At 39.5% G+C, this 25797-nt stretch overlaps 2 protein-coding genes across 17 annotated transcripts in view; both read right to left on the reverse strand.

Moving 5' to 3' along the window:
* TG (thyroglobulin) overlaps positions 1 to 16328 on the reverse strand; it is a 170703-nt gene extending 154375 nt beyond the window's left edge. Inside the window, exons 1-6 of the mRNA XM_075743291.1 lie at positions 15524 to 16328; positions 7581 to 7595; positions 5821 to 5929; positions 4821 to 4918; positions 4189 to 4392; positions 3676 to 3835 (exon numbers count right to left, since the gene is read on the reverse strand). Coding sequence (XP_075599406.1) covers positions 3676 to 3835; positions 4189 to 4392; positions 4821 to 4918; positions 5821 to 5929; positions 7581 to 7595; positions 15524 to 15638 — 701 coding nt within the window. The 5' untranslated portion in view covers positions 15639 to 16328. The remainder of the gene's footprint in view (positions 1 to 3675; positions 3836 to 4188; positions 4393 to 4820; positions 4919 to 5820; positions 5930 to 7580; positions 7596 to 15523) is intronic.
* Positions 16329 to 16459: 131 nt separating this feature from the next.
* PHF20L1 (PHD finger protein 20 like 1) overlaps positions 16460 to 25797 on the reverse strand; it is a 59213-nt gene continuing 49875 nt past the window's right edge. For 12 of the 16 annotated variants that reach the window (XM_075743273.1, XM_075743276.1, XM_075743277.1 and 9 more), the window contains 4 exons: positions 23600 to 23795; positions 22823 to 23192; positions 19282 to 19447; positions 16460 to 18136 (listed from right to left, as the gene is read on the reverse strand). In XM_075743273.1, the coding sequence (XP_075599388.1) occupies positions 17994 to 18136; positions 19282 to 19447; positions 22823 to 23192; positions 23600 to 23795 (875 nt within the window). In that variant the 3' untranslated portion in view covers positions 16460 to 17993. The remainder of the gene's footprint in view (positions 18137 to 19281; positions 19448 to 22822; positions 23193 to 23599; positions 23796 to 25797) is intronic. The other 4 variants (XM_075743272.1, XM_075743285.1, XM_075743282.1 and 1 more) reach the window with 1 other exon arrangement.

Consider the following 25797-nt stretch of genomic DNA (forward strand, 5'->3'; position numbering starts at 1 on the left):
GAAACTTAATAAGGTCAGAGTTGGAAAAAACATAATAAATGTGATCTTAACTGACAGACACTCTAGGGTTTCTACAAGCAAACAGAAGATAAGTTTTTCTAGACTCAAACAGAAGATAAGTTTTTCTAGACTGGACTTCTATGACCAGCAAAACAATTTTGCCAAGTTCCAAAGCAGTTGTATTATTTTACAGACACATACCCTTACCCTGAAATACGATAAAGGTCTGGTGTCCCAGCTGCACGCGGCTTATTTGGGGAAAAAATCTAACACCAGGGAAGTGGAATTTTCTGCTCAAGACATTAGAATTAGACGGTCAAAGCAGGTTTTTACTAAGGAAGGACACTTAGCAGTAAGAGTGATGGCGGACTAGGCCCTGATCAACTGGGAAAAAGGTTAACGTGCCAAAGCAGTTCACAGCAATCCTGTGAAAGTGGGACCATGACCAGCCTCAACTCCAGTGCCACCCTCCAGAGCTGCTCCAGCACGTGCAGTCTGCAGAGAAACGCAGCGAAACGCTTGTCTGGCTCAGAGCTGGCGTCGTCTGGGCAGTCGGGCAAGAGGAGTGAAGTAAGAGCCCTTTGCTACCTTCAAGAGTCTGCCCGAGAGCTCTGCCACCTCTTGCCAGGAGAGCCGAAGATGTCACTGCTTCCTCAGCACGTCAAAGCACTAGCTGGGGGAATGCATGAAGCAACACCAACCCCTGGCAGAGGAAGGGGCTGGTAACCGTGAGGTTGTCCCAGCATTAACCAGCAGTGCTCCTGTCTCAGAGCTCGCACATCCCTGCCTGGTGCTGCTCCGCTCTGGCACTCTCCCACGTCTTCAAATTAAAAGCCTACAGATTCCCTCCACTTTGGATCATTAAATCCTGCTCCGTTGCTGACACTGGCATGCTAAAAACAATCAAAATGTCATACTCAGGGCACAAAGGGACTTCTGTCAGTACTAAAACAATGTAATTTAAGATATAAACAGCTAAATACCATCTTGCCAAGGTCTTCTATGTAAACATGGATATAAATGGCCTGGGACATTTCAAGAGCTTTCTGCTCCCCTAAAATATCATACACTGGCCACTGCCCAATCAGCAATATGATCTTTTCTCTTCTTAGGAGAACAATGCCCCTATATTCAAAGGCAGACCTCTGCACTGCTCATGTCCTTGGAGCTCATCGCCTCAGCATCTCAACGTCTAGCTAAGTGAAACAGGATGCGATGAAAAAATTCTGCATGCTGCTTTCTTTCATCCTCGACGTTAAGAAGTCACATGCATAATTATACTGCTTTTATATGGGGCAGATGCGTAGTCGTATCCTGTCACTCTGGTTATTTTTGTTCCAAGGTGAGACTACAGCTAAATAAAGTACAAACAGGTATAAATTAGGCCCACACACACAAGAGGACAGAACTTTGCTCACCTTACTTGGAAAACTCACTTCCTGCTGCTTTTTTGTCTTTTCTCAGCCTCTTTTAATCACAGCCCCCGAGATGAGAAGTGATAATACAGAGTACCTCATCTATCAGACCTAGTCCAAAAAAATGGCTGAAGCAAAGATGACTATATTTAAGTTACGGATAAATTTATAGTGTATCCATGTGTTTCAACAAGAATGCTTCACACAAAAATATGGGAAAGTAAATAAATGTGAGGTTGTTGATCTTTTCTTCCAACTCTCTCTGGTCTTGGCTTCCAGCAAAGATAATTCATTACTGACCTTCAAAAGCAGGTTTGCAAGTAAAACCTTCTACATTTCATATGTGCAGCTCAAGTTATAGCTGCCTTTCTCATTGACTATTCAGAAACAGAGGAAGAAAATCAAATCAAGTTTTGTTGTTTTTTTTTCCTACTGCCAACGATATAATACATAATAGGGCAGAACCTCCAGTGAGCTGAGACAAGGTCTTCAGTCTGATGAAAATTATAGCAAGAAAGTAAAAAGATCCCTCTCGACTTTTGATTTTTTGATCTTTCTCCCCAGTCTGCTATAGGGCCTTCTATATGGCTGCCCATCCAATTAGGACCTGGGCACAGTCCGTATAAAATAAGTTAACAGTGGCAAAGTCACCAGGGTAAGGTAGAAAATTTTGGTTCATCTTTCTTTACAAAAGTGTTCCTCTTAAGAAACTCTAAGCCCCTGAATTTCTCCATATTTTATTTTTTTTAACATACTGATTTATTCTGGAATATTTAAGAAGGTGTAAGGAAACAATTTGGGAAGGGAGTTAGTGTGACATGTTTAGATTTCAAAAATCATTCTGTGGAACCAAAGAAAGTTGCTTCACTGGTTCTACATGAACATAAAATATGAGTTTAAACCCCTGTTCTGCTATAGTCCTTTGCTGTGGAACTCATCCTTTCAACTCTGTATTCTGGCCTCCTGTTTATGGGACAGGATAATGACATTTCAGGCAGGAATAGTGTGAAAATAAATCTATTAATGACCAGAGATACTCAGATATGATGGTAATGGGTTAAGTCAATGCCATAATTAGAAAGGTAGACAGCTGGGAGTGAAATGATCCTGCTGTGATTAATTACATGATATGAACACAAGAAAAACCCAATCTTGCAGGCCTTTGCAGACAAATCTCTCAATGGGAGAAAAAAAAAATGGTATTTTAAAGCATTGCTTTCTCCTCTGTAATTGCTCTTTTAGAATTTCTACACTCCATAGGCCAACAAACAAAACAGCCAGATTATTTTGCTCTTGCCAAAATAACCTCTCCTGAAGCTCTGACAACTTTGCACTGTGTATTTGGGCCTGCCTTTCAGTTTTGCTTAAATTAAAAAAGAAAACCCTCAGACCAGCAAAACTGACATTTACAGTAAAATGCCTTTGCTTCTACAGAGCCAAGTCAGAACGAGACATTACATTTACTCCGCTGCCCTCCACCGGAGAAATGCGTTGACTGAGATGCCAAGATAACGGCACTTCACGAGAGACCAGAAGTTTCCTCTAGAGGGTCTGAACATCTTCACAAAAAAACCCCAACCTCCTCTCCTTGCAGTTGCCCTTGCCCACCCCTTATTTCTCCATCTGAGCATTAATTCCCAGCTCCTCCACAGGACAACGGCTTCTTGCTCCCACGGACAAGCATTTGATCCAGAGTTTTGAAGTCTTCCCCAGCCTGCTCCAACCACCCAAACCCAGTCCGTTTGTCAGCACACCCGTTCATCACTTGCTGGTTCACCTGTGAGAGCAACCCTGGCACTGCCTAAACGGACGGGAATTTCCCACTGTCATGTGGAACTTGCTCTTGGCATGTTGCCACTTGTCCGTCTGTCCATCTGTTTTCATCTCCCGTGCGGAATCATCTTTCCTACGTCACGTATATATCTGAATTCCTCTCTTCCTTCCACATTTTCTCATTTGCTGTTTTGTGTCTATCATCTGAAAGGTAGCCCTGGGTACTTTTCCAAGTGGAGATTGCAATAAGGTATCTACTGCTATGTGAGGACATACTGATCAGACTGCAGGGATGGAATATCAGTCCTTTCTAAATGAGAAAATGTAATTCAGAAGAAAAAAAGATTTTTACTTGGTCCATCCACTAACAGAAAATAACATCATATGGGGTCACAGAAGGGCTTCATGTGGAAAAAAAATGCAGCAAGACACTGACTTGAAGAGACATGCAGGATTGCCTCCCTGTTTCAGAAGCCTACACTCTTACCTGTTATAACTATGAATGAGATCAAAAAACATCATATCTGTAGTGTTGACAAGCTTGCACTGGACAGGCAGGAACTCTCCATCTGCCGAGCACTGTGGTGGGCTCTTCTCCCCAAACCCATGCAGAATGCGACGGTCTCGGATCTCACAGTTCCCCGGACCTGACAGGAAAAAAAGTTAATGTTTATTGGTGTTTTAACTTCCCACGAACAGCTGAATAGACACCCCTGGTTTGGAAGGGGGTTAGATTCATTATATTGAACATGGACACCTAGGTGCCTTGTATTCTCTTTATGAGAAGTAGGGAGTTGGACTTGATGATCCTTACGGGCCTCTTTCCAACCTGAGATACTCTATGATTCTATGAAACACGGACTTAAATGCCTCAGTTAAGCATCTATACTTCTACAGGGTAAGCGTAGGCTGCAGTGTCCAGGCTCCTGATCTACCACCTTTCATTCACACCAAATCTTCCTGCACTACAAAACCCACTGTTTTGTTGAATATTACTTACACCGCGTTGGCTTTCCTCTCTGCCTGGTGCCATAAATCTCCATTCCTTCTGGATCTACACACCAGCACTGTCCCAGCTCTGTGTCACACTGCACTGCATCAAAAGCTCCTGAATCCAAGCACTGAGGGACGTAGGAGATGCTGCTGCTATTGATGTATCGACTCACCAAAATCCTCTGCTTTTGCAGCTGGCAAAAGGACAAGCCTGTAGTATCAGAGAGGGGCACTGTTAGAGGAAGGTACTTGTTGGGCATTGAATCATTTATTTTTAGATAATAGCTGAGTTTTCTTAAGACATTGATGGACTTGACGTCATGAAATCCACAGAAATCCACCATGGATGGGGATGAAGCCCTCCACCTCAAAAGCCAATACACTAAGGTGATCCTGCATTAGTGATTTACATTACTGTGATCTTCATGGATACAGACCATCCAGGTGTATCAGGTTTCCATGATCAGCTCCAAAGAAACTCCAGAACTTCCACTAGAAAGACCCAGCAAATTACCACAAACTAGCATCAAATTACCCCACAAATTACCATCAAAGTCCAGGGCTAATCTATGCCTGATCTCAGCAGATCAAATGCAGATTTAAACCCAATCTGAACACAAACAGAAACTTGTGACTTACAAGACATGGGATATCCATTCTGTTTGCTTCCAGGTACCTCAATGCCATTCTCATCCACACACCAACAGGAAAGACCATTCCTACTGCACTGAACTGTCCTAAAGGAGAACACAAGTAACATATTTTATTTTGCTAGTGACAGAGTCCTCAGTCAGTATGGGACATAAACAGAAACATAAAGCAAGGCAAGCAAGTTCAAGTACTTTAATACTGCAAATAGTGGAATCAGAAAGGGCCGTGGTTTTGGTGCCTCTAAATCATCTGGGTCTACCTGATGGGAGCTCTTAATTCTAGCAATTTTCTGAAGTCTTCAAGAATTACAGATAAGTGACTTGAAGTCATTCAGGAAGCAAGTAGTTTGGACAGAATCCTGATTTGAGATTTACCATACATTTTGAGACCTTTTCTAAGTCAAATCTAGAATGGTCAAGGTCCCCCACCCTAGGCAACAATAGATAATAGTAGAAAGTATTACAATTTGCACTCCCCCTCAGTCTCAGCTTTAATTCATTAACTTCTTGCATCTTCACGCAACATGCTGCTTTCTAAATCACTGTTCTCCATGTGCTTTTTAGTTCCTTTACTGCCTTTAGAAGGAAACCCAACTGTGCCACTTACAGCAGGGTGGATAACTCCTCCAAGTCAACTTGGCTCAGCTGTGCCAGCTGGCATGCTGATCGCAGACCACACGCCCATAAGCATGAGTAGAAAGACAGCGGCTGCATTACACAACAACCTGCACCAAGTATTTACCATGCAAGTAATGCTGCCAAGATTAGCCTATTAATATTAGATTGACTTCTTAACCCAGAGATTATTTCCACCAACATGGAATTCATTGAGGAGAGGCTGGATCTGCTCAATGAAGTCCCTTCGGTCTCCTGCACCCCTCACCCTCCAGTCCACCGATACGGAGGCTCTTCAAAACTGATGCTAAAGCTTTCATTAGTAATGAAAGGTCATGCTGGGTAACAGCAGAATAATAGTAGGGACAAGTTACCTGAACTGGCCATCTTCTGAGCACTGAGGGACGTAGGTTTCTCCTCCTGAAAAAGCCTTTTCCCTCTGAAGTTCACACGGGCGTAACGGTTGGGACTCTGTCTGGTACTCTGAAAGCAGCAAGAAGGTAAACACGTAAGGGTGGTTTCACCGCAAGCTTGTTCTTATCAAAACCCTGTTAGTGCCAACACTGCGTGGTAAAAGCCTCAGGTTCACGCATTGTCCCTGGTTGCTTCCCCATTGCTCGTTGCGTGCATTTCTGCATGGGGCAGCACAAGGAAGTACGGAACAAACTCGCTGGGCTGCCAGCTGCAGGATAAGCACATGATGGAGATGCTCGTAAGCCCCTTTCCCAGGCCTGTATTTAATTAGCTCCAGCTCTGTTCTGTACTGGCACAGCTATCATTTTCTGGTACCTTAGGTAGTCTACATACTCAGAGTTAGTTGTGGCTATCAATCACCACAAAAAAGCCCTTGGCCATAACCACACACATCACTTAATGTTTTGTGAGTATTTATTTTTTATTGAAACTAAGTCAATCACTAGTCTACCAAAAGAAGAGGTATTTCTTCTTAATCTCATAAAAGACCTAAAAAGAATCAATGTCTAGCAGTTAGCATCAGACTAACTCATATTAGGAGCACTTCTAAATTTCTACCAGGGAAAATGATCAATGACCGAAGTCAACTAGCAAGAAAGCAGTTGACTCTTCAGTGCTTAATACATTCAAGACCAAATTTGGATGCTGTTTTAGGAGAATGATGAAATTCAGTAGGTTCTTTTTTACAGAACAGATTAGTTGATCTGACACTTTCTCTGTCAATATATGATGAATATCATGCTCTTATTCCGCTGGCTAGTTCTATAAAAATACTGCAAACAAACAAAATCACAGCTACAGCGATTTAGACCAAAGGTTCACTTAATCCAGTACTTGGTCTGAGCGTGACCACGCATATAGTACCACCAATACATCATAAGTATTGTAAATACTTTTCAGTCCCCGATAATTTGCAGCTCACGGGCTGCTTTAACCACAGATGGTTTCTGTGCACGTAGGGTTGCTGAATCACTTCTGTTTCTGCTGGTTTGTACTGTGTCCTCTTAAGCCCATATGAAAATTTTCATGAGACTGTAAAGGGATTTTAGGTCAGGTTAGCTCACCTATAGACATCCACATGTAGGCAGACCTCACCTTTTTCATCTCAAACATGACTCTGAGCCACTTGGTCTGGGACGTGTGGAGATCCCTTTGTACAGTGCTACAGTCTACTAAGACATCTGAGTTAAGAGATTGATGGGTGATTCAAATTGCTTGTTGTGCAGGACTGTCAAATTCAGACCAAAGAACTGGGGACAGCACTCAGACTATCCAGTATCTTGAGTTAAAGTTCAAGCCAAATTAGATGATGGCACATACAAGTAGAACATATAACCTTCACATCCCTGCAGCACCACCTTCTCCTACACAAGCTTCTTCTCTAGTCCAGCCTGTTCTTCCAGAAAACGGGGGGTTTTCCACACAAAATCTGGGTGTACTGAACTCAGATAACACTGACCATTTAAAGATCCTTATAGCTTAGTATTTAACCCGGAGCCCAAACTCACTCCGCACAGCACACAATAACTAGCTAAGTTTGCAACGTGCAAGATTCAAGATCATTATATACTTTGTCAGAATAATACACAGAGTGGCACAAAGATCGCAGGAGCACAGTCACTACCGGACACAGGCAAAGGAAAAGAACAAGTGTACTTACCAAATATATTGGCTGCTGCTAAGCTAATAAAACAGCAAAGAAGGGTGCAAAATGGGATGGAGCCCATCTTGCGATGGGATTGCTCCATCCCCTTCCGTCAGTGAGACAGCCCTGCACACCCCAGGTAGCCTTCACCTGCCTTTATATAGCAAACATCACCTGGATGGGTTCACCTACGTGCTGGTAGACTGGCCACGAAATTGGGTGAGTGACGCATAGGATGCTTCTGAGAAAACCGCAAGAGGCCCGTTCACCTGGAACTGCCCTCGTGGTTCTCCTCAGCCAGTTCTCATCCCCGCTCCAGGGAGCACTGCTGAGCCCGGCCATCGGAGAGGAAAACAAGCGGCAGCAGGCACAGGGGGGACAGAGTTCAATCAACATGCAAATTAAGCATATTGACATGACCCCAGCCAAGAGCTCCTGCTCTCACCTGCAGCGTGGTGCAACCAGACCTTGCTCCGTATCAGAAATACAATTATTTTGTGTTTCCAGAGAGACTAGCCTGCTGAGGGGGCAGGCAGGAGTTAGACCTCCAAGCACGGCAGCACTACGAGCAAATACAATTCACAATGTGGGTATTTATTAAATGAAAACGAATGAAGACAGCTTCCACTGACTGTGAAAGGAATTGAGAGTCAGGGCCAATTGCATTCGACCTTTTGCTTTTACTCCCACTTGCACCATGCACTTTTATATCCACAAGTATCTGACTGGAAGCAGCTTAGTTTCTTGGGCTTCGTCCTCCAGGTGTATAACCTCCAGATCAGTATAACCATTAAGGATGTTAAGTCCAGCCTTTTGGTACTAATCACATGCAAGATCCTGAACCTAAAACATATCAGAAATACGATTTCCTTTGTTCCAGAGTATCATTTCTTATTCGTCCAACTTTTATGATTGTTAGTTAGCATTTATTTGCACCAGGAATTATGAGAACTCACTCTCACTTACGCAAAGCTTGTTGGACAAAGGGATAAATAGTAACAGAAGCACGTATTCGAGGCTGGACTTTGGCTGATTTCAAGAAAAAGTGGCAGCAGCACTCCTCCTTGTGATTCATGGGTACTAGGCAGTCTAGAAACAACTCTATTGATGCTCTCCTACAGACCAAGACTGCACTAACAGTGACTCAAGCATCCTTCTGTCTAGGCTGTAGACCACTACAGTGCTACAGGGCTTGATATACATGGTGAACGTGATCTCAAACAGCAGTACAAACTTGCTGTAGCATGGTTAGTCTTTTTAAAATGAGTAGGATTGTATTTGTATTTGACTTTGAAGCAACCTGCTCCGGACTTGAGGAAAGTTAATAGCTGAAATATCAAACTGGGAAAAGATGAAGAATGCATCCAGTGTAGATGACAGACCAAAAAAAGGCAACCTTTGAAGGCACAGAGAAAAATTCTGTGACAGCCTTGATTAAGCAGACACAGAAAGAAAATTAGCTTCTGGATTAGCATAGCATTTGTAGGGAAACGTGCATGCGGAGCAAAGGAACGAGACTAAAGAGAGAATAGCCAGCACTAGCACTAGGGTGGTTAAATTATGAGAAGTCTGACCATGACATTTATTTCCGACTCAGGTACGCTTCCAGAGCCTCAGGTTTGTGTCTGCCCCCCCGCGCAGTGGGGCAGGAGAGCGGCCAGGCACAGCCCAGCCCCGTGCCCGGGCTCTCCGGGGTCGGTGCTTACAGCCACAACGGTGTTTCCAGGCCACGGACACGTATCCAGAGCGTGAGGGTGCGGTGAGCGGGATACTGTTTTAGTCCAGCTTTCTGAAATTAGTACAAAATTGTCATTCAGGCTCCTTGCACAGAAAATGGCGGGAGAAGCAAGCTCGTTATGGTAGCCGTTCACTTTCCTCCTTTATTCTTTGCTACCAAGGGCCATTAGTAGCTGATAACGGAGTAAGGCAGAGGTATCAAAAGGCTGTTACTAACAGAAAGAAGTACAAATCTGCAGTATCTACATAATGTTGATTCCCAAGGTTACTTTTATTTCCTTCAGAAACACTCAGAAAACCACCTCTGAACTATGCAGGTGGGAAGAACAGCCAAGTCTTAAAAGTCTCTTAAAAAACAGAGTGAGTGAGTTTTGGCAATCGGCATCACTTCAACCACTTCTAGATGTGCGTCAAACCAAGATGGGCATCTCTGTAGACGCAAGTTCAATTGAATGCGATAGCCCATGGATTTTTAAAAAAAAAAAAAAAAGTTTACAGAGCAATATGCGCAACCCATGTTCTTCAGAGAAAAAAAAAAGGCACTTGTTGTATATGGCTGGTCAACTTCAAATAAAGAAAAGCCTCACTGCATAACCTTCAGTGAAGGAATTGACCTCTATTTTTAGCACCTGAGAAAAGACGGAAGAATATCTTAAATTAGCTCACCAATGAAGGGGAGAAAAGCAAGTGGAAAAGGTCCCTGTGGCCAGTTTGGCCTTAAAACTAACGTGTCTTCAAAATCATTGCTGTAGCGCTGGAAATGAGGGGTTTGGTTGTTGTACAAAAAGCTAAACCAGACTGTAATTGTTGGGGGAAACAAAAATGTCAGTGTGATGAAACATTGAAATCACAAACCTCAAGGGAGAAGCAGATCATTTATTCATTGTTCCAGTTTTGCGTACACTTTCTTAGCAGAAAAGATGGTTCGTGCAACTGTGATTTTTACATATCGAAAAGCCCGAGGGTAAATGATGCTTGTATATGAATACATAAACATATATACCCACAGAAAAATTGCTCTTACCCAAATAAAACTTGAGCCTGAGAAACCAATCTTACCTTAAGAAACAAACTTAAGGGAGCCTCCTGAGTGAGGCAGCAAATTGAAAGCAAAAATTTTAAGAACGGAAAACATTGTCATATGATGTCCATATCAATTAGTTCATTTATTTTTAAATAATAAACTGCTTTTCTGTGTTAAATAGATGACCAATATTGCATAATTGTCTCTCACCTTTTAAGGAAATCATATGTGAAATAGACTTACACCATTTGTTAGGAACTGGTTACGCTGACAGAGAGAGGAGAACTATGTTTTACATTTGGTGCATTTCTTCCCAAGCATGAGACCTTCGTCTCAATCTTCTTCACATGGTTTTGGCACAGAGAGCAATAACGACCTTGTGAAGCATTCACCTCCATCATCTCTGATTAAGTTTTACAAAGTCCTTATGTGATGCAAAATTAAAAGATGATGAGGGAAAAAAGCATAGCCCCGCCAGATAATACACGTTTCAGTCACTTCACGCATGACACGTTCTTCACATTGAAAGAATGATGGGGAAGTTCCAGTAACTTCTGTACTAAAATTGGCTAGATCGGAAAAGCAGGCAGAGGATCTCAATTTTTTTGTGCTACAATTTACAGTCTGGCAAGGTGCCTTTGGTGACAAAAGAACCTAAAGTAGCCCACATAAGAACATTTGAATTTGTCCCTGCAGAAATGAACCATTTCTAAGACAGGTAAAAATGCTTTTTTCTTACTTATCCATTGGAGATAACACAGTTTTCCTCTATCTAATACCAGCAGAGCGATGCAAGGGAGAAAAAAATATCTTATTCTCACGACATCTGGGATGCAGATTGTGTTGAGACCCCAAGCAGAAGGCAGTGGCGCGATGGATAGATTCGCACACTGAATCGACTCAATGTTTGACAACAGCAAGCTAATGCAGTCGGAAAGGACACCGCCAGTCACACAAGGACAGACGCAGGGTGCCAAACTTCTGGTGCTGGTAGGACAAAACTACTTTGGGTCTTTTTGATAATGCAATATTTAACCTTCTCTGAACTGACGGCAACCGCGTACAGCCAACGGAGTCCGAAAGCAAGTTCAAGGACAAACACAACTGCTTCTGCCACACAACAGAGCTGTGGAATTCAGTATGCCACCTGACGTCGTGGGGAGAAATGAATGAAAAAAAGATGGATTCAACTCATGGAGCACAGATCTGTCTGATAAAACTGATGGTGTTCATAAAGATTTTGGTAAAGGAAACGTCAGTTTACCAGAAGTGAAAGATACATTACGGGAAAGACCAATTTGTACAGATCTTTTCTAGACAGTATGTTTCTACTGATGCTGACGTTGTATTTCTACCAAAGATAAGACTCCGGACTGGCTAGATGTTTGGTCTGTCTCAGGAAACCTCTTCTTTAGTAAGTCTGCTAATTAGAAAAAGCATTTCAGTGTATTACTCCAAGATCTAAATTTGGCCTTATATCTTAAATTCAATAGACTGCTTTGAGACTGTTCCTTCAGTAATGATTAAAATATGTTTCAGAATTCAATTTTTGAAATTGCTCACATATTTAAGATGATATTTATTTTTGCTGTGAACCACAGAAAAATTTGTCTGTGTTAGTAACTCATTTAAATTCTGTCTGATTTCATTCACCTGTCGCTTATTTGTGCCCTGGCCCACAGGACGTGGACAGGAACTTTCTTAGTATCATTTGCTGCTTTCTTTCCTACGACAACAGTGTCCCGAACAACAGTTTGTAGGCAATAAGTAAGTCACTGAAAGCAAATTGAAGTTATTTTGTAATGACATTGTACCAAGGCACAAAACTAGAAACACCCTCGGAAGGCAGACATCGGCCCACAAGAAGAGCTGCCATCACTGTGAACATGTCATTGGAAGACGTTGTCTTTCAAGAAACGAGTGCGTTGTGAAACCCAAACCCTGAAATTGTTAAACACCAAAGCAGTTCAGGAACAGAACAATCTTCTAATTACTTTGCCGCACTGTAAGTAATTCAGTACTGTAAATAATTTAGCGACTCCATAATTTGCCTACAGGCTAAAATACAACTGAAGATTCCTTAAAGCTTTGCGAGGCGTATAAATAACTGAGTGTCGATGACTGCGTGGAAACTTGTTGACTAGAGGCTAAAAACGCAACTGAAGATTCCCTAATGCTTTAAAACACATACGAGCACCCGCTAGCTCACCAAAACAAAAGTCCACTGAATGGGAGCCCAGGCACGTAACAATCTCAACAGACCTTTATTGTATTAGAATGCAGTCAACATTATTGCTATTATAAAAAACAAATCACAGAGTAATTGGCTTCTCTCACAGAAGACTTAACGATAGTGCACGGCTGCCTCTCTCCGAGTGTGTAGTGACAATACACTGACGCCCAGGCTACAGCTGAACGGAGGTGGCCCTGGCCAGTTTTAAAGAAAGGAAGGCTGCTCTTTGAAGTAAAGAGCAATTGAACTAGCTTTACTTCTTCAATCCATAGAATAAGGCTGGGTCATCTACTGCTTACACACAGGCCCGGTGTGTACGGAAAGGGAAATTCACTCCTGAAGGATTTTTCACGCTAGTTCGTTTTCTCCGTGCAGTCTCCAATGTTTTATTCGAGTTGTTCAGGCTGATGCAGAATGGCGGCCAAATGCACCATCTGCTCTTTGTGCAGTGTATTTTCACCGTCATTACATGCTCCATACTTATTTTCCATATATAAACAGATATACACATAGTGTATAATACTTATTGCTAAAGACAGACCCCCCCACACCCAGCGCCCAGGACATAACATAGTATAATAAAAACCATTACTGAAGTATTTCAAAACGTGCTCTGTAAAGTGATCACCTAAAGGCATATGGACTCAGTACAACAGGAAAAAAAAAGTGTCAGCTAATAAAATGTGAGGATAGCAATGGGCATTTCGACAATGATTAAGCCTCTGACCTTAATAAGCACTCCAAAATTAAGGTGCATGTACTGCAGCATTTCTAAGCAGTAGAGAGAAACCCCAGGGTTCTGGTCTTCCAAACTGACGTGGCAAAGATGGGTCCCATTTGCAAATGAACGGCATCATTGCATGCACCCCCTTGACACATCAGCACCTCCATGTAACCACTAACAGGGCAAGGCAGTCAAGATGGCCTGATTGCACACTTCTTGTTACGTATCTCCTGTTCGCAGAGTGCTTCCCACCCCCTGTTCTTCTCGTTGATTTTTACATCAAGCTCCAGTTCAGTTCTGGATCTGTTTTGTCTTTCAAGTTTCAGTGAAGAAAAATAGTTGCAGTTTCCCTTCAAATACAAAGGAAAAATGTTCTGATTTGCAAGCATCAAGACATTTTTTTTTTTGTAATTTTACTGTGATGTTCGAGTGACACATCCCACATCAGTCCGGGAAGGAGCACTGGAGCCCAATAGCACCAGTATTCATCCAAGTCTAGTTAAGTTAGAAGCCAGATGGGAGTAGAGGGAGATCACCAGTTGGACAAGACCAGAAGAGGCTCACTAAAGGAAGACAGTAAAAGATCTGAAGATTTTGATCATAGTATGCACAACCCAACTGTACACAGGTCATAGGACACACTGGAGGCTGAGGACAGAAGAGATCAAGGACAGAAGAGCAGAGGAGACCCTTCCCTACGACTGCTTCCCACAGCAGCCGGAAAGGACTGGGCAGAAGAACAGAGGGGTGAAAACCTCCAGGCATCACAGAAGATGACAGAGTGCAGAAAGCCGAAGGACAGAAAGAGAAACAGATGCAAGCTGCAGAACAAACATATGAGGAGCACATGTAGAAGCTTAGAGACAAAATTAAGAGAGACAGGTGGATGTCAGCCATACAAGAGGACTGCACCCATGGAAGAACAGTTTCAATTCTTTGCCAGCCAGAAAATATGTGAAATCCATCAGAAAATTGCAACTCATCTTCTTTGACTACTTTAAAGAGGACAACAGGCTTCTACCACTGTTCAGCTATGGAGTAACTTACAAAGATCTATGGGTCTATGGCCAGAATATCCAAAATACAGGCACTACTCAAACCACAGCTACCCAAGAAAAGGGTTTGCAGGAAGCATCTTCCAACCCATTCCCTGCCATATGACTTGAAGCACCCCCATTTTGTAACTGAAACATAGGCAGCCCCATCATATGATATCTGACCACGTCACTAAGACTACGTTTCAGTTGCAACTGCAATACTGATGTCCTACTGCCATCACTGCAACTGAAAATGCAGGATTCCTGATGCAGATGCCTACGGTATGATCACAGGAAGAAGGCGGCTTCGAAATTAATCACCCTGATAACTCCATGCAAAAAACCCCAAAAAAACAATCCAAAACAAAACAAAAAAACCCTCAGACAAAACCCTGGGCATTTAAAGGGTCCATAAGTTTGCCATTATTTAGCTCTATGAACTCACAAGAGGCTTCTGCACAATGGCATTTCCCTTTTGTTCATTGCTATTATTAACTTTATTAAAAGAAGGCTGAAAATTTTTAAATTTTATCTTTCTGTGCACACGTATCAAAAAGAGTCCTTACTTCGCCATATACTATTTCCTCCTCAGAGAGGGTCTGCTTCCATCATACAGCACAAGTCACTGCAATTCACGCCCCGATAAATGCCACTGCAAAACGACTGCGTGTAGATCCCTGGCTTATTTACAGAGGCAGCAGGAAGACAGATGGAAAACGATGCCTACAGGAAGAAGATTCTCTCGATAAGGCCAACCAGAAGAAATACTGGTAGGAGCCAGATCACATCGGGTTTGACTGGCACGTGAGCAAAGCAATCGACTTTGTAGGTTACATTCTGTGCAAAACACTTAGGATTTTTATGGCACTTGACTTGTAAGTGTTTAAGAAAATAAACTTCAAAAGCATCCCAAACCTTTGAATACTTGAGAAACTGGGGCCAAAACTAAAGCTCCCAAGTTACAGACTAACATCACAATTTGAGAAAGCAAACTCGGACAAGTTTGTGAAGCATTCAAGCAATACACAATGTATCACAGCACTGTCCACAAGGACACCGAGGTTGTATTTCTAAGAAGATATGAACGCTTGCAGGAATTTTTATAATACATGACTACACATGAAGATAAAAAAATACTAAATAATTTGTTTTTGTAAGCACAGTCCATCCTGAATAAGGCAGGATCCTGAGGAATAAAATTACATACCCATGTAAATTTAGAGACCATTGTGTATACAAACAGAAGACAAGTTAAAGCTGCAAAGGGCAACTTTAACTTTGACCTTACGATTTCCTTGTCAGGATACCATTCCTCCATCTCCGCACTAAGAAAGAAATCTCCATCCTCCCACCTGGAAACTCTCAGTCAACCTTCAGTAACATTTACAATTATATTACATCACACACATGCACACACATTGCATAATATTGCTACAGTGTATGCTGTATAAATTATGTAAATACACTCCACTTTGTTTCAAAGTAATTCATCTGGATTTACACTTTTCTTATACAGTAGACACAGTACCACATTCAAGGATATGCAGCAAGTGAATAATATAGAAAAAAGTCTCACATATCCAAAAGCAAGTAGGTCACTCAACTATTCATATTGTTTGAAGCAGTTATTTAAGCATCCAACTATACAACACAGAGTATTTATTTATTAACAGTTGCTATAAAAATGTCAACAACTCCTCAGCTCTTGTGTTCTTTCTGCATGATGAAGTTGCCAATCATGATCCCGTAATTAACTTCCACGTAACCATACAGCTCTGTAATGTCTCCTACAAGCTTGATGTGGCAAGACTTTTTAAATAGCAACCACTCTGTAACAGGGGTTTACATTTTGTTTTGGACATCAAGAGTGCTAACTCACTTCAGATATGATAGAGGGGAAAGGTCAGGGTAGGTTTATTTTAGCAATGAACCAGCCATGCTGCTTTCTTTCTCAATAATGGTTTTATCATGGAAGTTCAATGCACTGGTTGCAAAGTCTTTCCCGGATAATCCATCTTTGGCACATTTCTCCATTTTATGCATCCTCAAAAGGCATTCCAAGATTTTTTTGATGGTCTGTACATTATAACAATCACTTTTTTACATTTGCATGTAGATCAGGAAGAAAAGTGGAAAATGTAGAGTATGCAGAATAGTTTTAATAAACAGTTTTACATACAGTACCTTACATATAGAACAGTGTGTTTGCAAATTTAAATAATTTTTGAATGTACAGTGGCTTGTACTCTTATCAAAAGGTAAATTCAAGTTTACTGTCTATCGGTTCTAAAATGCATTTATACAGATAACTAGAACTGATAAACAGACGTGAGGCATAAAATGTTCAAGTATCTTAATGTCATCAGTTAAATAGCCTCCTTTTAACAGTCATATTTTACAAATTTCAAAACCTGTACATACATTATTTTCAATTTTAGAAACTGCTTGTTAAAAGGTAACATTTCATGTTAACCACCAGTTCTTATAGTCTATTGTAATAAAACTAGACATGTGTAGATATAAATGTATACAGTATGTATATATGTACATGTGTATCTATACACATATACATACAAATATGTATGTAGCACTGGGTACAGCGGCAACTTATAAGCACAGAGAAAGTCCTGGGCTTAAAATCCAGCAAGAGCTAACAGAGCAAGTAGGTTGCCTTTGGTTTCATGAAGTTTCATTCACTGAAGCTGAAAGATTTTATAAAAACATCTTGGATAACGTATCTTGTGATATTTATTCTAGTGGTTTAGTATATTCACAGCCACAGACAGTTTTGCAGCTCTTGTCATTCCTCATCCCAGCTGAGGATGGTAAAGTTTCAGAGGGCCAACACCAGAACAGAGCTACCCAGGAAAAAATTGTACCTTGAATCCTGAATACTGCAATATAACATAAAAAAATATAAACTAGATACAATTTTGGATGGATTGCTGGCACTGAGTAGGACTTTGGAAAAAAAAAAACCCTTCATGTAAGTCATAATCAAACTCTCATCCCAGTGGTTTTAATATTATTTGGCACATCTGACCACTATTTGCCACTTATGTTTTAAAGGAGCCTAAGGGTGCTGTAATAAGGATATCTATTTAAAAAAATACTTTAAAAAGGAGACCATGATAAGCAATTTCTTTCAAAAATCAAAGCTACTATGTTCATTTTCCTGAACATTCATGAGAGAAGGAAATAATCTAAAAAACTTTCCTTGCAGAGAGGATACAGATCTCTCCGTCTACCTTTCACTAGCAAGATAAGAGGAATTTATTAAAAAAGGAGGTCCCACGAATTTTTAGTCAGCTGAATTCTGCTAATTTAGAATTTTTTGCCAAAGGTTTCAAAATAATAGCGTTGTTCTTTGTTTGTTTAACTGTCTTATATGCTGGGATTTCCTTATTTATCATGTTAAAATCATATCAACATTTCTCAGTATGTAATATACTACATTTTGAAGCTTGGACATTGAATATTCAGATTTTCAATATAACAGATTCCTTCCTTACTCTAGATTTCCTCTCCTGTCTCTAACGCTTCAGGCTATTAATGTAATCAGCAAAGAACCCGATAAATGCTCAGCTTTCTGCTGTCTTCCTGTCAGTCTTGTGTGGCTAGTAAGAAAATTCACTGTAAAGAACCTATTTTTATTTCTTTATTCTTCCTTTTGTCATACAGAGCAAAGTGTTGCTATTTGCTGTACTTTCCCCATGTCAATTAAGAGCTGTTTGATACGTCGCTTGAGCTGAGGCAATCTTGCCAGAGGATCTGGTGGTTCCAGTTCTCCAGTGAAATCAAGCCAGCTTTCTAAAACTACAGAAGGAAAAGGAAGTTGATTAGAATAAGTCTTTGAGAAACAGTTTTCATGAAAATTAAACTTTTCTTTCTTACTCTGACTTTTATAAGAAGGGAAAATATACTGAGGCCGTGATTTTTATTTAACAGAAGAAATGTTTATTAGGGAAACGCCAACTAATTCCGTGTTTCACTCAACCCAAACATATCTTCTGATTTGATTGTTACTATAAAAAGGTACCTGGGAACAAATTATACCTTTGACTAACAATTTAACATCTACACACATAAAAGAAACCTCAGTTCACAGCCCTCCAGCTATGACAGTTCTGCAACAGAAAATGCAATCCTTAAATGCAAGGCTTGCTTCTGTCCCTTTAACAGGCTCCTGTTTCCAAGGTTCAGCTTACAGAATGGTTTTCCAATCTTCAATAAATACTTTTCAAGGAATTTCTATGCTTGTAGAGACAGAGAAGGGAAAAAAGTCAACCCTGTTAGCCTAGAAATACTGACTAGTACAAGAAGGAATATTGAAAGTAAAACTGCAAATAGTAGTACGACAACTTTAGTTGTAAAAAGATAATTACAAACTCCTATGACTAGACTACAAGCTCCCCTCATTCTTAATTTCTGACTGTCGAGTAAATTTATATGCCTTAATATTTACTCCTTCAGTATCAACGCATTCAAGTTTTCTCAGGAAGCCTGACTTGTCCTCCTGACACCCGTTATTTACTAATATATAGCAAACCAAAGTTGAAGGCAGAATGAACACTTTTTTTTTTTTTCTTCTCCTCTTTCTCCTAAATATTGTCAAATACTAGAATGATCAGGCCAAAGACATTCCAGGTGTAGAAATCCATATGATCCATATCTGGACAAAGACTACCCAAGTTATCTAAGTTTTCTGAAGCCTGCCTGATATCACAAACTTGAGCTAAATTTTCAGGGGTCCTAAGTGCTTAAGCTACTTTATTGGGCATTCAAAACTTGTGGAAGTGGATGGGGAGATCAAGGGTAGAAACTCTGATTATAATTTTGGGTATCCAAATTTGAATACAATACTTAAAAATCCGTCCTCAGTGCCTCAGATCACCTTCAACACAGTGGCAATGAAAGATGCTGTTACAGGTGTATTAACAAGTATCTGGCAATGCAGTTACCATCAACTTCTTTTTCAATCAGGTCCATTCTGCTGGTGACTTCATTCTGTACATTCTCTATATGGGTAAGGAGATTTAGCTGCCATTGAAGATGTGTGTCAACTTGTTCTTCTGAGCCTTTTCTTTCATTACAAACAAACACAGTGTTTCCTTCAGGAGAATTCTTCTTCATAGGAGCAACAGAAAGAAAAAAATTGCCATTTAAGTGGGTTTGTTTTGTCTTTTTAAATTTCTGGTGTTGATATCAATACTTGAGTCACTCGATAAACTCTGCTGTTTTAAAATCGTACTTACATCTACTCAACAAAAAGCATACTCGAAAAGCCATGTACCATGACACATCAATAGACTAAACCAAACAAAATGCAAATTCCATACAAATGAGCACGTATAGCACTGGGGGAGTGAGACAAGAGGTAGTTTACTAGCTCAAGCACTTTGCTTAATGCAGCAAGACAGACTGCACTTCTGTGCCCTTTTTATACAAATCGTGACTTAAATCATGAAGTGCTGAACTGCGTCGGTCTACCATCGCCAAAAGCGTGTAAAACCCTAAGGTTTGTTTCAACTTAGCCAGAGAATGATTGAAAACTCCCTAAAACGCAGTAATATCCAAGATGTCAAAAGTCATTATTCTGCACAAATAATCTGGCCATTCTATTTGTTGATTAAGACAAGACTTCTCTTCCTACCACTGCTGTGGTCCCATGTAACTTGCAAGCACAAGCCTGGGATAGAGTTGAACACATCTGGGGATAGTTACAAGGGCAGTAAGGTGAAGAGTTATGCAAACAGAGTATCTGAGGAAGCATGACTACTTGAAACAATTAGTATCTTCACAGCAAGTCAGAGATAATACACAAGTTCCTCATCTTTCTGTGTATGACATCTCAGCTAATGAAAATGACCAAAGGAGGTATACTGGATTTAATGAGTTAAAGTGTTTGGTATCTCCCTTAATTAGCAGGATTAACACTTTTCATCTTTGCTATGACTTCCTATCTGATTAAGTTTTTTTCACTATTGATGATTCTATTTTAGGGACTAAAATGCTGGATACGTATGCTCACACAGTGTCAGGTCATGGCAAATGCCAGAGCAAGGAGTGAATTTTATTGTATTAATACACTTCTCTGATGAAGTGCTCAGCTGATTTTTTTTTTTCCATGTCACATAATAGCAGACTTAACAGAAGAGAGGGAGAAGAAGAAAATAGGGACTTACGGATTTTAAGTCACTTCTTAAGCAAAAAAAAAAAAAATAACTGTTTCTTTTTAAGACTTAAAACTAATCTAAAAAACCCCAACAAAACTTGGACTGACCTGCTGACAACATTTGAGTGAGTCATGGAAGACAAGTATTGTTAATACTCACAATATTCATTAAAGGAGTTAAAGTTATTTACCAAAGATAGATTTCCAAAGTCATAAAACCCTCTAAACTCTCAAACCTTTCAGATAAAATCTTTCATCTCTCAAGACATCAGGTTTGCCTCCACGGTGTTTTCACTATTCAAACTGTTATTAATCTTTATAAAGGATATTTCCAACATAAATAAGAAATGCTCCATTTCTTACAATTTTCAGACAATCGCTAAAACCACAAGAGAAGAATATCATTTTTCCCTTGTCATAGGAGGACCCAAGTCCTTAATTCTCAAACCAAGAATCATCTGTTAGGTGAATCTTTTAGATGCCCACTGCAGTTAAGTTAGATAAAATCTTAAAGCTAAGTAACTTAACATCAGAAAATATTTTTTTTTCTTTTAATAACCTCTATATTTATTCAAACAGCTAGTAAATGCTCCTTGAAAAAAAAAAAAAAACAACCCAAACAAAACACCATCACAAAGTCAAACAGGTCTTCCTCTAAGCTAAGAGATCAATGTATGTAATGGGGGAGTGGTGGCAGAGGTGTAGGAGAAGCAGAGTACAGGACCCAGCTTGTGAAGAAATAAGTGGGAGGTTCAGGTGGGGGAGGCTCATGTTTTCAGAAGCAAGAACAAGGAAACTACATACAATTTTAAAGATGATGCATAGTCCAAAAAGGGCCTTGATAATGGTTGATCTGAACACTGTTTATTAGAGAAAAGATGATAAGTAACAGAACTGTAGACTAGGGTAAGACAAAACAGTATGGAAAATCAGAATATTCAAAGCTCTGCAGGATGCTAGAAAGGAGAATCCAAAGCCCCAACCAAAACTTTGACAAGGAGAGGTTAAGAAGGTACCTTACAGAGAAGTCAGTTCATGTAAAAATAGCACTTCAATGCCAGTGTCATTACAATTTCAAGGTAAGTACAAACAGGTTCATGGAAAAACCAAGAAGAACTTTTCAATGTGTAGTAAGTCTAGACAGAAAGTGTTATTTCAGATACCAAGGCTGACTACTGACAAGGTGAACTAAGGTATCCCAAAGGAAAAAGTACTCTGACACTGCCCCAAACAGATCGCCTGGTTTAAGAAAGAGAGATTTAGTCTCTGAAGGAAACATTAGTTTTGTTTCACTGCTCACATATACTTTATTTTAAATATATTTATACTACTTGCAATGACAATTTAAGCTACTGTTGGAAGGAAAGTGTATTTCACACTGCTGCATGTCTCCTTACTACACAAACTGAGTGTAATCATGCAATTTAGCATACAAACAGTTATTTCTAACTAGAATGAGCCAAAATTTTCCATTCAGACCATATAGCTCACATGCCACATTTAAAATTAAAATTAAAAGAGAAAAGACATATCTTACTCATTTCTTCCACACCAGAAACTGTACTTCAAAAGGGGGATGAGTTGGGCGATTTATTCTCGCACAGTTGATATTGTAGAGAACAGAAAGGTTTGGTTTACTTTGTTTTTTTGCTCAAAGAGAACTCGTCACTAAAACCAGACTAACAAATTTCAGACCTCTTCCACAAAGTAATGGATTCAAACCATTAATGCCAAAATGAGAGAGGTTTAAATAACCAAATATAAATCTGACTAAAAACCTGTGAAACAAGACTCAAAAGAAATTGCATATGTGGTGAAATTGGTCAGTAAATCATTAGTTGTGGACAGAATTCTAGATAGTGTCGCTGTTAAAAGACGACGATGGTACAATAAAAAACGCTATTACAAATCTCAGTTTAACAAACAACAACAAAAACACCACCTGCACATAGAAAACAGAATTGAGAGAAAAAAAGGAAAGTTGTCCCATTCTCCTCACAAGAAACACCTACGTTGTGTTTCGAGACCCTGCATTTTAAGCATAGGATTATTCTTCTCCCCAAAAACACTGGATTGAGCATAAACACTTTTAGCACAGGCAATACTTTAACTATACTTTGCATTTCATTCACCAACTGAAGTGGGTATACTTCACCTGAAACTATTTCAGTGATCTAACTTTGCTTCTAGTGATTTCTGCTGACATATGTGATAGAATATGTTGAGTTACAATAATGAGCATTTCTAAATAATTGCATGTGCTTGAGTTTTATCAGATGGAAAAGATTTTTCCAGCTAAGAAACTTCCCATGAAGAATGATACTTACCTGCTGATTCATGCCATCATCTTTAAAAGAATATTGTAAACAGTTTTTATTCTCTGTGTGAAATTCCTGATCTTCCTCAAAACTACTTGTATCTTCATCATCTGAGCTCATAGGGTCAGTGACTGCTTTGCAGTCTTGACCAAAACACTGTGGTTTTTGGTAACTGTGCTCACTTGTGATGTATGTTTCTTCCATCTTCTGGGGTATACTGGGCGGCTCTTTATGGTTTTGACTGTGACACGTCCTTTCAGTTGGATTAACAGCATCTGGCAAAGTCACTAATTTTTTCTCTACCCCAACAGTTATTTGTTCCTGTTCTTTTCGCATCCCCGAATAAGCCCAGAGATGAAGGTCTGGGTGATGCTTATTTCTGTAATGAAGGGGAGGAAAAAAAGCAAGTTATAAGAGAATACCATTTACAGCACTGAACTATTAAGCATCTACTGCTAGATTATAGCTATTGATAAGCACCATTATCAAACATGTAAGTATTCCTAGGCCACTTATCAATTTAGAATAAATCCAGAATGTCCCTTTAACACAAAATTGACTATAAAATCAATCAATCAATCAACCAACAATAATCCAAATATACGAGATCCGCTCAGGTGCTGAACTCCCACTGAAGCTGAGGGTACTCCACATCTTGCACTTGAATTATTTAAACTATTATACAAGAAAGAACTTTATTGTGAGAGAACAATGAATATGGAATAACGGTAGTCTCTGCTACTTAAATATATAAAGATGAAGAATAAACCCACGACTGATACTTACTTTAATATCCCAATTTTCAACTGCAGTCCGTGGAGTATTTCAGTTACACCATATACGTCTGCCAGTAGATGATGTGTTGACACAATCTTTTTGGCATTAAGATGAGAGTAGTTTTCTTTCAAAAATGATAATCCACACATGTGTCCATTGTTTAGCCAGTCTTTATCATAAAGATATTTGGCACTCCACCTCTGACCTGGGGTAAGCAATAAACAACTTGAGGGCCATCTAAAGCCACAGCAGAATTGTATTTAAAACTAGAGTGCTATAATTATATGCTGTACTCTCCTAAATGTCTCCTAATATCCACGAAAGAATGATTCAATTGCTATTCATAAATTACAATTTAGTTTACATAGATTAAGAGGAAACTCTTAATGCTTATGAAAACAAAAATAAACCTGAAATCTCAAGACCTCTCTAAATGGCACTTGAAATGAAAATCTAATCACCTTTACAATCAAAGTAGAGGATATTAAGAACTGTGCTATTATCAATCTAACTGCAAAAAACCCGTTTAAATTGGCACTTTATTTAACTACTGCAGTTTACTTATTAAAAAAAAAAAAAGAAAAACTAAGTTACCATAAGAAATGTTACAGAGTGGATTTTATACGGACATATCCAAAACCCCTAGTTTGTTTCCGAGACACAAATATTTTGCTTCAATAGTGAAGTCAATATCTATTTATTAGAAGCCAGGAGAAGGCTTCGTGAAAAGTGGACTTTTCAAAGTTACCTGACAGCAGAGTTCTTACACTCTCCTTTGAGATGCCTTTTACCAGACACTACTAGACAGGATACTGATATGAGCGGGCCTTAGGTCTCCCATGCTATGGCAACATCTACAACCTTAACCCAACAGCCATGAATGAATATTTAGCTAATGCTTCTATAGTAACTTAATAACTGTTTAAAAAAACAAAAAGCAGTCCATTAAAAGACTCAAAAAACCCACAAAAAACCCCAAAACTAGAGAAGTATAATGATAATTATCCCAATATTATTGTTTACAATGAGGAACCCAGACAAACAGACTGACTAAGACGGCAATATCTTACACTCAATTTCATATCAGACTATCATCATATACAGAACAAAGAATGGGTTGATGGAAGCCCTTCATACCTTTCAGGAGAATACCCTGTCTATCTCCTTTCTGCCCATTATCCCAATACACTTTAAAATACTGACATTGTGAATGACCTTTTTCTCCTGACATAGAAAGAAAAGAAGTAATGGTTAGGAAGGGAGAGAAGATAAAAATTAGGGACACAGTCTCTGCATAGCAGGGGATAACGAAGTACCTAGTACAGTGCAGGGAAAGAACACAAGACAAATTAGTTGGTTTTAATAAGAAAAAGCTTGACTGCTCAAAGAGTACACCACACAGAACTATCAAACAAGACTCTATACCATCAATTTAGATTCACACTGGGGCAAATGGAAAGTCATATCTTTCCAGCTCTATTTTCCCAAGTTTTCTTCTTAAAAATAACTAAAACTGTGCTGTTTTATACTTCTGCAAACAGCTTTCAGATTTCATTTCTTAAATTCAGAATGAAACAAAAGTTTGCGGGTGTTGTCTCGTTGCCTTTTTAAAGCAGCTGTACTGCTGGCTATTTCCCCAGAACACATGTATGTGCATTTGTATCAATTGTCAGGAAAAATACGAAAACTTTTCTTTGAAATCATATAGTTTTTCTCCAAATAATTGCTAAGAAAAATGGGTTTACGGACAGAATAATTTTAAAAACATCATTTTCCTAATCAAATGTATTCAGTTTAAAAGTAAATAGACTTTTCCTAATTCTTACCGTTTAAAACTTATCCTAAAAATCTTAAATCTTCAAGATGTGCTATTTGTGTGCTATTGTTTACCATAAATATGCTAGATTTTTTTCCATATTTTACATGTTCAGTTCCACACCTTTATCTACACAATTCTGGACAAATTCAAACATTACACAATTGCAATTAATATGAAATGACATCCACAGCATATTTGAGTGTACTGTGGTAATGAGTCCTTTTTCTCTAAAAAAAAATGTATTTAAATGAACAGATGTGATTCCAAGCATAGGCAAAACAGATCGCTGAGCAAGAATGATTTGTTTAGAAAACTTTTCAGACTACAATAACGTGATAAAGCACTAAGGTTTCAGGGGAATTAAGTTTCAACAACTAAAGCGATGGTA

This window comes from Balearica regulorum, chromosome 2 (genome assembly GCF_011004875.1).
Source record: "Balearica regulorum gibbericeps isolate bBalReg1 chromosome 2, bBalReg1.pri, whole genome shotgun sequence".
Lineage (NCBI taxonomy): Eukaryota > Metazoa > Chordata > Aves > Gruiformes > Gruidae > Balearica > Balearica regulorum.